Consider the following 17,517-nt stretch of genomic DNA (forward strand, 5'->3'; position numbering starts at 1 on the left):
ATGTCTATGGCTATAGCCTGCACCAAAAAAAATCACACACCTCATTGTTTCGTGGGGCAGCAATGGCACAAAAAACGTGGTTACAAAGCACAGATCCACATGGATTCTCAGGATTTTTGCATTGGGCTACCCCAAACTCTCCGTCAAATCACATATCATGTCTGTGGCCGCAGCATGAACCACAAAAATCATACATCCACTGTTTTGTTCAGAATATTTTTTTTTCTTGTTTTCCTCCTCTAAAAACTAGGTGTGTCTTATGGAGCGAAAAATACGGTATATTAGGCCCTCTAAATCCATGTAGCCTACGCTGAAATGCCGTCTTTCATGGTGATCATTTTACTTATTTTTGGTTCTTACTTATTTGATACCTAGCTCTCTTACCAGTTCATGAACGCTCTGGAGCTGTTTGCCCAGCAATGCCTATTCATTCATTCATTCATTCATTCATTCATTCATTCATTCCCCACCCATCTGGCTGGACTTCCCCAGCCACTCTGAGCAGCTATCTTCCATTAGAGAAGCACTGTGCTGTCAGTTCCAAGATTTGGAAGTGGGTGGGGAGTTTGAGGGGCACTGTAGCATGTCTTCCTTAGCGTAGCCAGTTAGCTTAGCCATTCTTGGCATGAATCAAAAGCTCAGTTCCTTCTGCAGCTGTTTCTGGACGGGCCTTGAGGGAGTGGGTTGGGACCTGTGCCTGGGATAGTAAGATTTCCAGCTCCAAATCTGCATGGGACTTGCATTCTTGTAAAAGCTGCAGGGATAAGGGAGACAGGTCCATGTTCCTTTGCACCAGCATTGCAGGTTTTCAGACGCATTTCAGAGTGCCAACTAATGGTGCTCTCTCAGGTGGTCTCTCATTGCATCGCAACCCTTCCCCAAAGTAGCCACCGTTGCACTTTGTAGGATATTCCTTAAACAAAGCTCACTGTCTGAGCTTGATTGAGCTTGATTATGGAGGGGAAGTGCGTGGAACAGGTCTCGGTGTTTCAATTTCTGGGAATGGAGTTGAGAGACGACCTAACCTGGGGAGAAAACAGCAAAGACCTGGTGAAGAGAGCACAGGAGAGGTTATATTTTCTGAGAATCCTCCGGGAAAACAATCTCTCAAAGGACCTGTTGATGGCATTTTACCATTGCACTGTGGAGAGCGTATTCACTTATGGTCTGTGTGTGTGGTTTGGGAGCTGCACGGCCAGGGAAAAAACAATGCTGTCCAGGGTTGTAAAGACTGCAGAGAGAATAATTGGGTGCACTCTTCCCACCTTAGATCAAATCTATGCTGTCAGGTGCCATAAGAAAGCTGCAGAGATTGCGCAGGATAGTACTAACCCCAGAAATGATCTCTTTCAGCTTCTGCCTTCTGGAAGAAGGAAAAGGGTTATAAAGGCCAGGACTAGCCGCCTGAGAAACAGCCTCTACGCAAATGCAATTCTGGTTCTAAACGCAGCAAAAGGGGTCTCTATAGTATAGTGTATTTTAAAATGGGGTTTCAGAGTTTTTAGGGGTTTTTGAATGTTTTATGTAGTTTTTCAATTTCATTGTTCTGCATGGGACTATGACAATAAAGATATCATCTATTGTATATCACTGTGAATCCCTAGTGCTCCATGTCTGTTTTCTGCGTTTGTCCTATCTTATGCTGGAGAGCTGGTGTCGTTTCCTATCAAAGAAATCAGGGAGTTATTTTTTATACTTGCCTCTGCCACAAACTCACTAGGTAGCCTTAGGCAAGCCACTCTTCCTCAGCATCAGGAATTATAGAATCGTAGAATTGTAGAGTTGGAAGGGTCCCTGAGAGTCCTCTAGTCCAAACCCCTGCAATGCAGGAAACTCAGCTAAAGCATCCATGACAGATGGCCATCTAACCTCTGCTTTAAAAACCCCCAAGGAAGGTTTTCAAATATACTAATATTGGAAGATAATATTGATCTGCTTTACAGGGATGACATGAGGATTACACTCAAGTAGAGGAAGCGCTTTGAATATTTGGAAGTTCTAATACAATTGCAGAATATTATTAATATTTCATTTTACACAACTAAAATGTTCACCTCTTGACTTCTCTGCTCAATAGCTTCCAAGAGAGATTGTATAGAGAAATTTGGCCTGAGGACTCTGGAACGGATAACCAAAGACGATGACGCCATCTGCACCACTGAATACTCCCGAATTGTCCCTTTGGAGAACGGCGAGGTAAACTCTTTAATTTTTTGTCTGGCTGTGCATCAAAGCAGTGATGTGGGTTCTATTTTTCCCCTGTGCTTAATTTTTCTGCAAAAAAAAAAAAAACAACCTGCTTTGTAAGTTCAATAGTAACTATGAATGAATTTGACAAGCATAGCAGTTTGAAACTTTTTAGCATTCTATAATAAATACGAGTAAAATTAGCATGCTTAATTTGATCTATGGCACCAGAAACTATGCAAACTGACAATTTTCAGATGCAAATTAGCCTAATTTTTGTAGGATTTCTTCCCCCCCCCCAAAAAAAACCCCACATCACCCAGTTCAAGTCCTGCATTTAAAATGATCAGTGCTGAATTAACATAAGATATGAAGGATACCCCAGGTTTTCATATGTTGATGCTTCTGAGAGCATGAGCCTGAATATTATTACTGGGTAACCTCAGACAAACCTATCTATACTATTGGAATTATAGAGTGGGAATAAAATGACTTGCCTTACAGGGTTGTTGTGATATCAAAGAGATGTCAAAGAGAAAAACAACTACCAGACTTTTAGAAGACATCTGAAGGCAGCCCTGTTTAGGGAAGCTTTTAATGTTTGGCACACTATTGTATTTTAATATTTTGTTGGAAGCCACACAGAGTGGCTGGGGAAACCCAGCCAGATGGGCGGGGTATAAATAATAAATTTATTATTATTATTATTATTATTATTATTATTATTATTATTATTATTAATGGGCAGTGGGGAGGAAAGGCACTTCAAATGAAGAACTGTATAGAGCCTTACAAGCCACTGGAAGTTTTGTCCAGCCTTTGGTTTCTAAATCTCCTTCAAGCATTAGCTGTGCCTTTCCAACCCATATTCTGCGGCCATGAGACATAGAAATTATTTTAAGAAAAAAAATATTGGATTCTTGGGATCCCAAACTCTGTACCGTCTGCCCAATTCCATTCTTGCCCAGAAGAGTCATGGAAATGGAAGATAGGCTCTGCAGCGATATTCCTTTCTCTTGGGAGATAAGCAAGCTGTCGCCCTCTCCAGTGAACTTTACCTTTCTGAATGTTTCTTGAGTTATCCAAAGCTGATAATAGGCCATGGGATATTGCGCCTGGGAAACTCTGGCACATCCTGTTGCTAAATTCTGCTGTAATCTTGAGTCATGCTGGCGGAACTCCTCCAGCTGTGCTGATGCTGTGTTCCAGGACACAAACTTTGCTGCAATTGGTAAAGGGTTGCGGTGGGGTGTAAAGAGTTCATTCAACCACAGACATGCTTGTCCTCAAAGCATTCTGTTTAAGCAGGAGGAGGGGGCCGATTTATTGCGGGGGGGGGGGAGGGACACAAGGTCTGGGAACGCAAGGAAGTGCAGAATTACTTTGGTTAATTTTTACCAAAGGGATTAATTCCATTTTTTAAGGGCATGTTTGCATTTTTCAGCACTGGGTGAAATAATAAAGAGAGATTTGATTAGCAGCTGCTCAGATTGGAATGGAGTGCAGCTCAGTTGAAACAGATTCATCCATGTGTGGGATTTTGTTCGTTGCAGCTAAGGTCTCTGTTGCCTTGTGCCTAAAGACGCCTTATTCATTCCCCACATAACCTCTGAGATACCTTGCATTTGTGAAAATGGCAGAATGTTTAAATGAAGAAATCCAGAATTGTATGTGATATTGGCTTGACATGTTAAGTTTGCCATATCGAATGCTGAAGTGGATTACAGCTGAGATATTTTTTTCATCGCTTGGCAACATGGTGTATGTTGAATTGAATCCCTTTGGAATGAATTAGTGGGTCTTAAATCCTGACTAAGTTATCACACTGATCTCAATAAGAATGTAAGAACATAAGAACCCTGTGGCATCAGACCAAAAGTCCTATGGACAGCTCACAAGCAGGACCACAGTCCAACAGTGCTCTTACCACTTGTGATTCCCTCTAGCTGCTGTTCAGAGGCATACCACCTCCAACAATTGAGATAATCACATAGCCATCATGGTTAGTAGCCATTGACAGCGAATGTGAACCTTCAGCTAACTTAGCTTGGATCAACCTGGTTATACCAACCCCACTTACTTTTTAATGGCAAGCTATAACTGACTGGTCAGTTTACTCTTCTGTAGTTTGTATGTTCCTATTTTGTGTGCAGGAGTCAAGTTGATAATTGCTTACATTATTGAAAGACAATTTACAGAGAACCAGTGATATCTTTTGATACGAATGTTAGATCTAGACCTGGAAAGCTTTTGACATTTCAGTTGAGCCACGAGCATGGCTTTCCATGAGTCATAATCTTTTGTCCTCAATTCCTTATCTGTAAAATGGGAGCAGTTGTGACTTACCTCAGAGATTTGCTGCATGGAAGAATAAGATAAGAACTTATTGGGCTGGATTCAGTTAACAGGTCCCACTAGCAGAAACCCACTTACAGACTTCTGCTAGTGCAATGGGGCTTCCTCCCTCTTCCCCCACCCCCTAAATTAACTCGGGGAGGGATAGGGAGAATCCCTAGAACAGTGTGGTGTGGGAGGAGAGATTGTTCTGTTGTACAAGCAGAAATGCTTATACTGATACAGCATTTTTAACTGTGCGATGCTGAATTCCTCCCATTGTTACTTGCTCTGATCATAGTAGTATAGTGTACAGTGGTACCTTGGGTTACTGATGCTTCAGGTTACAGACTCCACTACAGACTCCAGAATAGTACCTTGGGTTAAGAACTTTGCTTCAGGATGAGAACAGAAATCATTCTCCGGTGGAGCGGCAGTAGCAGGAGGCCCCATTAGCTAAAGTGGTGCTTCAGGTTAAGAACAGTTTCAGGTTAAGAACGGACCTCCAGAACGAATTAAGTTCTTAACCCAAGGTACCACTGTAATTTAAATGAGTAGATGAGAATTGTATTGATCCACTGCTATGGTGAAGCATATTTCCGGACTGAGAAACACACACATTTTCTATCACCTAAAATATTCCTCTCTTTCTCACTCTGCTTCTACAGATTGTGGTCTCTTTGGTGAACGGGCGTCCGGGAGCCATGAACTTCTCTTATTCTCCTCTGCTAAGGAATTTCACCAAAGCCACCAACATTCGATTACGCTTCCTGCGGACTAACACCCTACTTGGGCATCTGATGGGAAAGGCCTTACGAGACCCAACCGTGACCAGGAGGGTAAGATGCTTCTAAGCTCCTCTTTGCTTATCAGTCAAATCTGCGTGGGAGCAGTAGCTTTTGGAAACATTAAAGAGATGAGTAAATGGTACAGAGTACTATGGTATCCTTTCAAGGGAAAAGGTTCTACACATTTATTCATCTTCCAAATGACTACTGTGAATAACAGGGTTGTATCCAACTAAGTTTTAGCCAGAGTAGACCTACTGAAATTAATGGACCTTCATTAGCCATATTCATTATTTTCAGTGGGTCTTCTCTGAGTAGTTCCTGTTCAGGACAAGCAGAAAACAGTTAATCAATGTTGTTACTAGATTAGATTCACTAATGTTTAATAGTGATGATGATGATGATGATGATGATGAAAAATATATCTCAAGATTAAAGGTAAAATTAGGGCATCAGTAGACTAAGTGGTCTACAGGACTTGTTCCTGTGTGACCTGGATTTAAATTGCACTTTGCATGTTACCAGTTTCCCAGACGGAAGTGAGGGCGTGTTGTAATAAATGGCAATACTATGTGCATGTAAATGGCTGCAGTATATACAACAGGATTTATATATTGCATTTGGGCTTGATTTTCTCTGCTTGCAATAAAGTGCACGTGGGGTAAGGAGATATCAACACAGGAAAAATTGTCAGGGTCGGCTGATTAAAAATAGCACGTAAAATTCATCAAAAAGATTTTAAAGTTCTGTCATGGACTGGATATCCCTTTGGAATATATGCTCAGTAGCACATTCATATATGAGTTTAAGCCTATCCTGAACCTATTAGGACCAAAATTATTTAATATATTATAAAAAGAAATTTAATAAAAAAATTAAACTAAAAAAAGTTCCTTGATCAATTAAAAAGTTCCTAACCCGTTATACATATGTGTGATACTTTGTTAGGTAACATTCCCACCCACAAACCCAATTATGCATGACCAACAACTCAACCCTTCCTATAGAGAGACATTTTGGACTTTGAGATCATTGTTGCAGTCTATCAAACAGCACAGTTGTGGAGAGAGTTATATGCAGATGTCTAGAGTAATAAATCTGCAATCTGCTTGGGGGTTGTGGGGAGAACGTTGGTTGCCAACAAACAAACAAAGCCACCCACCCGACAACACTCGAGGCACCAGCTGATTGCTACACACAACTTCCTTGGCAAAGTCCAGCATGGGGGATATCCCAGTCTGCTTGTTTGTTAGCTCTGCAATAACCAGCAGGTGTTACTTACTGTAGCCTGCACTGAAGAGGCTTTAAGTATGCAGTTGGTGCTTCCAGATGAAGGAAGAAATCCCCCAAAGTATTATTTAAAGAAATAAAACTTATTGGTTCACCTTGGTAGGGGTGGGTGTTGTCGTGCTTCTCCCACACAAAATGAGAGAAATTAACTAGGTCATTAAATATCTCCTCAGAGGCTCTGCAGATTTCAAAGCCCTGTATGCTTTTATGCAGGAATCCAGTATTTATTGATATTGTTCAGACTGATGGTGGTCTGCTCTTAGAACAGAGACAATAAAGAGCGAACTTTGCAAATTGTTTAGCCTTGCCTGGCGTAATGTCCTGGGCCATTAGTTTTACCAAGCCAGGGGGATGGAACTTCAGCCCTAGAGGCTGAATGCCCTGAATGCTTTCTGTCTGGCCCTTGGAGCCTTCATTAGGCCATATACCACATTGGACCTGCTAGTGCCTCTATCTTGTCTGTTGCTCAGTACACAGCCCATGACGTTTCTGTGATGTCACCCTAAAGCTGCATTGTGATAAGCAGAGTTATGAATACTGTTGCCATGACACTGTAAGCCTCTGATCCTCTCTCACACCCTGTATAATAGCCAGTGTGGGCAATTACCAGGCAGGGCAGATGTGCTAATATTACTCTGCTCTTCCTGTAAGGAATACTTTTTTGACTGATGGATCCATCATTCAATAATAATTTCGTAAAGGATGCGTCAGATGGAATCCTATCACTGACAAAGTTTGAGTTATTTATCTTGAAGTAGTTGGGTGTTTGTGTCATGAGGTTATTCCTTTGTATGGGAGAGAATATATGGCCGGTGTCTGCAAAGTGACAAGGACAAACCATTCTGCGATCTTTTAGTATTACTACAGCATCAAAGATATCAGCATTGGAGGACGGTGTGTATGCCATGGTCACGCTGACGTCTGTGATGCCAAAGACCCTACGGATCCTTATAGGTAAGACTTCTGTTGGAAAACACCATGCCTAGATAGACTGATATGTAAAGAATTGAACTAAGAAGGATAGTTGGTGAAAGGGAAACAAGGTTCATCATGCAATGGAGGGACTGAAAGATGAATTTTGCTGTAAGTCAGCACAGTCAGTTGTGCCGAAAGACAAGGTGTAATGTGATAGATAGATAGATAGATAGATAGATAGATAGATAGATAGATAGATTAGCTGCATTCTAAAGCAAGATTCTCCCCATGTTAATTTGCACTTTACTCCATCACCACAACTGCCTCCTATATTGCCAACTTCACCTAGATTATGTTGTCATACTGAGAGTTTAACCAAATACAGCGGCTCATGCAACATTCAAATATGAGTCAAACCAAATCACTTGAACCAGAGTCATGTGCTACCCAGAACGACGGTCAGTTAGCTTTTTGTTGCAAACCCAGAACTGTTTATTGAGCTGATATAAGAAAAAATGTTTTCTTAGTCCTTCAACAGAACTTAAAAGTCTCTGACAAGTAGAAGGAAAGAATACAGTAGTACCTTGGTTTAAAAACAGCCCTGTTTACAAGCGATTTGGTTTACGAACTCTTAAACTGTTCTTAAACTAAGGAGCGCTCTCCCTAATGAGGCCTTCCACCGCCGGTGCCCTTCCACCATTCAGATTCCGTTCTTAGACCGAGGTAAAGTTTGCAAACCAGGACACTACTTCTGGTTTTGCAGTGTCCTGGTTTGTGAACTTTACCTCGGTCTAAGAACGGAACCTGAACGGTGGAAGGGCACCGGCGGCGGGAGGCCTCATTAGGGAGAGCGCTCCTCAGTTTAAGAACGGTTTTGGTTTAAGAACGGACCTCCAGAACGGATTTAGTTCATAAACCGAGGTACCACTGTATAACATTCAGAACAGAATTTGCAGTGATTCAGTTCAGTATATAAACCAGCCTCAGATTGATCCAATTCTGAAGCATACAGGGTTGATTCTACAATGTGTAAAACAAGGATTTCATGAGAAGATGTGAGTTGGGCGATCACACTGGCTGTCCAGAGCAAATAGGAAAACATAATAGGAGCTTTTCTGGGTCAGTCCAAAGTCCCACCTAGTCCAGCATCCTTTTTCTCACAAACAGCAGCACTGTGCTCTCTTGCAGTTTCCAGCAACTGGTATTCAGAGGCATACTGCCCTCCAAATGCAGGAAGCACATAGCCATCAAAGCCAGTAGCCTTCAAATTTGTGACTGTTTACTATTAATGTAACAATTTGCCAGGATAGGCACCTTGAAGAACACTGCTAAATATGTTTACTTGCTGCAGACTGGCGCTATAAATTTCCTGTCTGCTTTATCTGTGGCTTATTTGGAAGTTCCACACCTCCACAACTTCCCATGTGATCACGAGCAATAAATATTTCTTTGTGAACATCTACTATTTCACAATTTGCATTGCACTTTGCATTATATATGTAGTGCAATATATACCAGTTACGCCTTTCTTCCTTTCTTCTCTTTGATTGATCTAGTTCTACCATCTGCATTAGATTTCTTCCTTAGTGATATAGATGATACACCATCAACCTGCTTTTATGTTTGGCTTTTAAGCATTTCATCTACCTTCTTCTTTGTTTGGTTTTCTAAGAAATTCAGCCTTAGGCTTCAATCCTAAATTGATTTACATCTGAGTAGATCTGCGTAGGATAGCATTGTTTATATCTAGAATTCAGTGTTGCAAAGGTGGCCTTGTTCTCTGCTGTATTGTTCCTTGGGCAGGGGGGAGTTTAAAATACGTTTCCCAAGAGCAATGGGGGGGGGGGGGAGTTTTCATTGGCCATTTTTAGCTCTCGTAATACCTACTCACAGAAAAGCTTCAAAGCACATGATTAGCGGGAATCAGAGCCAAAACTTTGTTCTTGAGGACACAGGAGCACAAACTTGGTTCCAGTCCCTGGCCCCCATCATGTCTGGATTTTTAGACACTCACATATGAATGATAAGAGACGGCTCATATCCCTATCACCTAAATTTGTCGGGAGATAATGAGAATGGAAAATGTTGCCTTATTCCTTGCATTTGGAAAACGAGTAGGGGCTGAAATGAGACTTTGCCTGTGTAGTTGCCTCCTTTTATGTTTTGCTCTTTCTCACTCTGCCTCCCTGTCCCACCCTACAAACAACAACAGATTTGCTCCCCTTTCTGCTTCCCATCAGCACAGTTGCCTGATGTCTCCTACCTTGTTTCTTTAACATCATGGTCCCAGATTGTGATCAAGAGCACGACTTAATTCTGGAGAGGAGAACAGTTGCCTTGAAAGCCTGAGAAGTTTAGTCATAGGTAGTGCAGACTCATTTATTTGGTTTATAGCAGACTAAACATAATTAAGAATAGGAGAGACTGAACTATCCGTTTGTTGGTAAAGAATTCTTTCTAGGTCAGAGTTTTCATAAATAACTGCCACCATACTTTATAGGGTCCAATATTTCCACCATGAGCCTGTCAAAATTAGGATAAGCGTTTGAGCCTCCAAGTACCGTAATATTGGGCACTGTGCCTGGCTATTCAGTCAAGTGGACTCTTTCTATTCATTAGGAATGACCGGGAAATGCATTGGTATTTTGTCAATCTGGCAGACTTAAGCTAAAACACTATGATGAAATATACAGACAAATATTAAGAATGCACTTCTGTATTCTACCTATAGGTCAGATGACATTTAGAAATAAGTGCTAGCTATTTAGATGAATCAGCCAGAAAGGTTTCGAAATAAAGTCCTCTTCAGGAGTCAAACCTTTGTCATCCATGGGCTTCAGTATTAAAAATTCATTAACTCGAGTAGATATAAAACTTGTACAAATGGAAGAGATTTAAACACCCTTTGGTTTCTAATTCCAGTGGAAACATCCAAATAAAGATGCTAATGCTTTTCAGACATTTTTAAAAATGTCTTGCAATGTGTATAGATCATGATTGTATAACTTAATTGGACGTTTTACCATAACTCTTTTTGAAAGCACGCTAAGGCAGGAATTCCTAGCCTCTCCAGAAGGTTTAGCCCAACGGCACAGAACCTCCACCCTCTGTCTTGTTGATATGACCATACAGGCAAAGTGTTGGGTCAGGTGACTGTTCCAAAAAGGAGCTGTTAACTATGAAGTTTTTGGTCAGCTGTTTTGCAGGGTGCATTTTGGCAAGCTGCCCCCCCCTACTCTCAGACTTTGCCATGTGCTCATGATAATGAAAGGAATTTCCTTTTATTGATAAGAAGTGTCTGGCTTTGTAAGTAAGGCCTATTGTCAGTAATAGCCCATAGTAGGAATCCATGTGTAGCATTCCAGGTCCGAAAACAGCCCGTGTGTGCATGGTTGCATGTTCTATGAATGCACACAAAATGGCTCAATTACTAGATTTTAGTACTTTTCTGGAGTTCAGTAGCACCCTGAATTCTGTCGCCTGAGGCACGCTCCCCCAGTCTGCCTAATGGTAGGGCCAGTCCTGACCAGAACTCAATTTCAGTCTAGAAACTCAAGAATTTTAGGACGTTTCTGCCTAACTATTGAGTCAATAAACTTCATTGTTTAAAGCCATAGGCCACCACAATACAAGCGCAGCAAACAAACGTTTTGACACATTCAGCAAATCTGTATATAAAAAAGAAACAGAACAATAATACTAACACTCCCCCAGTGTAAATCATGCATTGCCCTTCTACAGTAAGCTGTCTAGATATTCAAAATAACTATTGTCTAACTATTGTTTCGCAAAATTTCCATGGCCTTGTTATTTTAAGAGTTCAGGATAAGTTACCCAGTGATTTTTTTCAGGGTCTTCACGGTCTAGGCACTGAAAAGGCCCCCTCTATTGAGCAAGGCTCAAAGGATTGCATGTTCCTTCCCACAAACAGTGGCTTTATTTTTCTCCCAGCCATCTTCTAACATTACGACTCTAGTAGTCTCCAGCCAATATTGAATCAGTAAAAAAGAAAATAAAAAGAAAATAAAGAGAGTTCTTGTCTGAGTTTGGCACCTCTCCCTAAACTGAAAGAATAAATAAAAAAAAGTATTGATTTGATTCCCCCTTGTGCTCTAGCAATGCTTGGATGTGTCTCTTAGCAATATTGTATAACGAAGCAGCTGCACCACCCAAAAAGATTTCTTGACAGTGAGAGACCACACTTTACCTGCAGTCTGAAAGGCATTTTGGGGGGGAAACTCCAGGGATTCCCTGCTGAACTTGGCAGAGGTTCCACTAATGACTTCAGCGAAACTTGGATGCTACTGTCTATGCATTCCCTGCCCCCAATGGGTGTGTCTGATCGCAATGTGAAAATGGACATTCTTTTGTGCTGTATTCACGTAGATGCGGCAGGGGTAATAATCAGTGCTGTGGGTGGACAAATGAAGGCATGGAATTGGGACAGAGAGAAAGAGCGCCATCACCCAGCACGAAGATGGACTCAGCCAGTTTTGATTTCTCTGCATCCCAGTCCCCTTCCAACGCTGCCTACCTCATCTGACGATGGGGAGGCCACTGCTGACTCCAAGCAACCTTCCTGTAGGGCAGCATATCTCTTTTGGTGCCATTTCCTGCTTCTTATGGGTAGCCTTTCTGTTAGGGAAGTTAGAGAAATTTTGGTAGGGGCTGTGTGTTTACTTCTTGAAAGAGATGTGTGGCTTATGCATACAGCTGTACAGTGGTACCTCAGTTTAAGCCCTGTTTACGAACTATTCGGTATACAGTGGTACCTCGGGTTACATACGCTTCAGGTTACGTACGTTTCAGGTTATAGGCTCCGCTAACCCAGAAATAGTACCTCGGGTTAAGAACTTTGCTTCAGGATGAGAACAGAAATCGTGCGGCGGCAGTGGGAGGCCCCGCTAGCTAAAGTGGTGCTTCAGGTTAAGAACAGTTTCAGGTTAAGAACGGACCTCCGGAACAAATTGAGTACGTAACCAGAGGTACCACTATACTTTTGTGAATTGTTATTAAGGAAATGATTGCTTTTCTCCTTCCAATAAAGTACAGCAGAAAGGTTGTCCAAATATAAGCAATTTACTTATTAAACCTCACCATAATTTCATAAATATCTGTTTTTGTATTTATAATAGTATAACCAAATCAGTAATTCTTGATATAACTGTAAGAACTACTCTGAAAAAATTATTATTAAAAAAATGAAACCTTCATCTGGTTGTAAATATTAAGATTATACCAGCAAGAATGAGTCTTTCTATAAAAAATAATAATATTCAAATCAAGTCTTACTGACTAGTGATTTAAATCGTGATATAAATCGTGATTTACATCTATTTGATTTAAATCAAATCCACCCTGAGCCATAGGTAGCAAATACTGGTAGTTATATGGGCCCGTTTTAGTGATTACTTTGCCAGCAGATTTGTTTAGCTTATTTGCATGATTTCCTTTGGCAAAAAGTGCAGAGAAAATAAAACACAAAAATTTGCAGAATATATTCAAAATAAAAATGCGGATTCAAAATGACAGTAACATTATAAACTCATGGATACTGGAAACATTGGGGAAAAGAAAAAAATCATTTGTCAGAATTTGAGCAAGGATGATGTTTGCAGCACAAAAGCAAATTGCCTTTAAACTGGGTGTGTGTGCTGTGCTGGCCCTTCAGCCTTTTAAAGCATTTTCATTGCTTCACAGAATGTTCCTGAGTCACATTTCACGTCAATGAGAAGGGCAATGGTTACAGTAAAGAAGTGCATTCCTGGTTTAGCCCACCAAAGTGTATATATTCAATCAATGAAATATGTAAACTCTGAAGTAAGCACATTGATGTGTAATTCATTACACAGAGCACTTGACATATGAGGTGCTATGGAGTTTCAGTAACAGACAGGCATGCTGGACGTCTTTGCTTATCTCCACCAGCAATGTAAACTATTTCTGGGTTTCTAGACTTCTAGGCATGTTCTCTGTGCTAAAGACACCAGTCCTTGGATTGAAAGGTAGGAAAGGTATCAGGACTGGCTATAGGTACCTCAGTAAAAGTATTTGGACTGGTTTGCTGCTGTTGTTGTTTAGTCGTGTCCGACTCTTCGTGACCCCATGGACCAGAGGATTTCCTGGCTATTGCTTACAGGGTTGCAAACTATCTGATGTTGACTGCCCAAACAAGCTAATTTTCTTTGCACAAATGCTGTGAATTGTCAACATGGCAAGGTGGGATGGGGTTGCTCATGTTGCAGTAAGAGTGAGGTTTGTTATTAAAGGCATTCGTAGCTTTTTATCGGAGTGAATGTAGAGTTATAGCTTTGGTTCAGCAGCGAATGAATCTGCATCATGCAATGCAGTTCCCAAAGGCCCTTTCCAAATCTTCAGAGCAGAGTTTTGCAGAGTGCAATGCCCTCCATGCATCATTCTTTTCCTTCTTTCTGAATAGGGAACTTCCAGCTCTTCTTGTTCCATTGCTAATGATGTGAGGCTATTAGCATGACCTTTGCATCCTGCCTGGGAGATTTAGAAGCTTCTGGTTTGTTGCTGCTAGAAACAGAAAGTTATACCTTGGCCAGATTCATGTAATCTTAATTTCTCTCTCTCATGAAGCTCAAGAGTGTTTCTTTTGTCCCTCTTCTTTCCTCTTAAGGCTCACCATTCCCTTTCATAAACATTTATTTATGGGCCAGTTCATATTTATGGGAAATTTATAAATTGAGCTGGGCTCCTGTTTGAGGAGCCCGCTCACTCTGGCTATCTATTTTTCTCAATGAGCTCTCACACAGAACTTGACTCAGAGAATGTGCCGACTTCAGCTGTTCCTTTATTCTTCTTTATGTGGTTCCTGTTTGTAATAGGTAAGCACGTTTCTGCAGATCCTTATTAACGTGTATGAGTTTGCGAAAGTTCTGCAGGTTTTACCAGTACTGTTGTGTGCAGCTATTGTCTGAATTTTGGCCAGTGAAGAAGGTGCAAGGGATTCAGCTAATGCAACATGTCAATGGAAAACTGCTCATACAATAGGGCCTTTCAGAATTTGTGTTTCAGTCTCAGAAGTGATAATCCTTATCCCACTTTCCTCCCACCACCAAACTGCTGAATCGTAAAACACACACTCACCCACAATGGCTGCTTTTGGATATTATCCTAAACCCGGGATATTCATCATGGTGCCCTTCAGATGTTGTGAGCAATAACTCCCACCATCACCTACTACTGACCTTGCAGGTTTTAGCTGTATCCTCTGGTCTGCAGTGAGACAAGGCATGGTGCCAGGCAGTGCTCAGGCTGGATGCAAGGAGAGGTTGAGCAAAGCAAGGCAAGACGTGAGGCAAGGCTCATCCTGTCCTATATGACTGCAGGGCTCTCGTGTTGCTGCAGCAACAAACTTCAGCTCAGCTCAGCCCTCTACAGTGGCAGCATGCCAGAACCTTGCACTCCACAGTGCCATTTTACCCACCAAACAAAAATGCTGTCTGTTGTGTCAGACTGATGGGCAATACAGTTTTGTCCCGGCTTTTATCCATGCAATTACTCATTTCCCCCTCCAGGCTTGCCTCTCCCTTCTATGGCACACGCACGCACTGTTCTCTTGTTCAAAACAAACGGCTTAAAAATACATGCACTTTATTAAAACCATCACAAATAGACAGGGAGGTATACAGCCTGCTTTAGATGCACGCCCATGTCTTTCCATCGAAAGCACAAATCACAGTTGTTAGCGCACGTTGCACTGCAAGGGGCTTTTTCAGTTAAATAGGCCAACTTCAGTGGCCTTCCACTGTGATGGGAGCAGCAGGGGCCTCTGATCTTACTGGGCCATCTGCAATGGGTCACCAAGTCTGAGAATGGCAGTGCCATGTCCTTGGGGTGGAGGTGCACAGGCTCATCTGGTGGAAGTGCTTCTGTGGCTGGCCCTGTGTGCCCTTCTACTTGTTCGGAGCTCTCAACTTCATCCCATGAAGAAGGCAAAATGATTCTAGGGCTGTGACAGGTTGATTGGAATGGAGGGCACCATGTCTGCTATCCCTGTGCTAACCATAATTTGGCACAACTAGAATATGTCTAGGTGAGCCTTGGACTCACATCTACAAAGCTTGTGTTTCCAGTTTTCATCTGTTGTTGTTTAGTCATGTCCGACTCTTCCTGACCCCATGGACCAGAGCACGCCAGGCACTCCTGTCTTCCACTGCCTCCCGCAGTTTGGTCAAACTCATGCTAGTAGCTTCGAGAACACTGTCCAACCATCTCGTCCTCTGTCGTCCCCTTCTCCTTCTGCCCTCTATCTTTCCCAACATCAGGGTCTTTTCCAGGGAGTCTTCTCTTCTTATGAGGCCAAAGTATTGGAGCCTCAGCTTCACAATCTGTCCTTCCAGTGAGCACTCAGGGCTGATTTCCTTCAGAATGGATAGGTTTGATCTTCTTGCAGTCCATGGGACTCTCAAGAGTCTCATCCAGCACCAGAATTCAAAAGCATCAATTATTTGGCAATTAGCCTTCTTTATGGTCCAGCTCTCACTTCCATACATCACTACTGGGAAAACCATAGCTTTAACTATATGGACCTTTGTTGGCAAGGTGATGTCTCTGTTTTTTAAGATGCTGCCTAGGTTTGTCATCATTTTTCTCCCAAGAACCTGGCATCTGTCACCATCTGCAGTAATCACGGATCCCAGTTTTCATTAGCCACAGTTTATTGTGTCATCTGAACAAGAAACCCCTGTTATTGTTTAGTATGGTGTGCTTCAAAATGTCTTGTGAGTTTAGACAACACGACGAGACTTGATAAATCAGAAATCGGAAGCTAAAGTTTCTCCTCATAGTTGCACCAGAGGAGGAGGGTGTAGCATGAGAGTCTAACAATAACAACAGTTTTATTACTTGCACCCCACCCATCTGACTGGGTTGCCCCAGCCACTCCGAAGCTTAATTAGGCTTGTTCTTGTCACTGTAAACTGTGGTTTAGTGTGATGTCTGAGCATGGCCAATCAGAATACCAATGATTCAGTATTCTGATAACCAGAGAGAAATATACAGGATACAGAATCTTTACTAATTACTGTAGCATTTATTTAGTCATGGTGGAAACTTAAAAGCTGATGCAGATTACCTTCCTCCACGGTTGGTGCGAGTGCCACGAAGTTGATGTTGGATGGTTATCAATTTAATAGTCTCATTTGCACCAGGATTAGTTTCCTCTATCTACTTGTGTGCTATCACCAATTGTGCTTCAGGGGGGTGAGGGAACAGATTTAGGGGGCATGTGAAAGGAGGGGAGAGCATTCTGTTGTGAAATCCCTTGGGCTGATGGAACTGTAGCCTTGTTGAGGACAACCCATTGTCAGCTGCTACATATGGTGGTTGGAGGACCATCTTCTGCTCTTACCCCTACTGTCTGACTATCGGCTCTGCATGCAAACCCAGGGACTCAATGGAAATACATGGGTGTGTACCTGAAACAGGCTGTCTACCACAGCTCCCTGTCTATTTCTTACAGCTTTTATAAAATGCATCTATTTTTAATGAGTTTTGAATGAGCGAACTGTACGGGCGTGTGCCATAGGAGGGTGAGGCATGCCTGGAGGGGGAAATGAGTAATTGCACAGATAAAAGCTGGAGCAGAACTGTATTATCCATCAGCCTGACACAACAGAGCACATTTTTGTTGGGTGGGTATAATGGCACAGTGGAGTGCAAGTTTATGGCATGATGTCACCTTACCTAATAAATCGGCACCATAGCCCAGTCAGGACAAGATTCTAAGTCTTGCCTGGCGCCTCTAGAGCTGCCTGTTTAGTCAGAGCAAACCTCAGCTAACAAAATCACAGGGAAGGCGTAATCCGCCAGGAATTTCTCCTGCAGATTTCCCATTGAAATGAATTTGTGCAGCAGTGTACTGCTCCAACCACTGCTCCCACCCACCCTCTGGGCAGCTGCCACTCATTTGTCCTTGTCCAGAGGATATTCTTGGTATTAACGGTCAAACCCTGTTAAACTGAAGTGCAGTGAT

At 42.1% G+C, this 17,517-nt stretch overlaps 1 protein-coding gene and 1 long non-coding RNA gene across 2 annotated transcripts in view; one reads left to right on the plus strand and one right to left on the minus strand.

The window, feature by feature from the left end:
* Positions 1-17,517, plus strand: part of LAMA5 (laminin subunit alpha 5) — a 189,477-nt gene that overhangs the window by 76,217 nt on the left and 95,743 nt on the right. The window contains exons 4-6 of the mRNA XM_083744077.1: positions 2,078-2,196; positions 5,190-5,360; positions 7,456-7,553. Coding sequence (XP_083600203.1) covers positions 2,078-2,196; positions 5,190-5,360; positions 7,456-7,553 — 388 coding nt within the window. The remainder of the gene's footprint in view (positions 1-2,077; positions 2,197-5,189; positions 5,361-7,455; positions 7,554-17,517) is intronic.
* On the minus strand, positions 894-3,424 carry LOC310847271. Its single transcript, XR_014565748.1, has 3 exons — positions 3,246-3,424; positions 2,055-2,274; positions 894-1,025 (listed from the first exon to the last, which is right to left on the minus strand). It is a non-coding gene; the product is annotated as an uncharacterized lncRNA (long non-coding RNA).

This window comes from Podarcis gaigeae (assembly GCF_964106915.1).
Source record: "Podarcis gaigeae genome assembly, chromosome: 6".
Lineage (NCBI taxonomy): Eukaryota > Metazoa > Chordata > Lepidosauria > Squamata > Lacertidae > Podarcis > Podarcis gaigeae.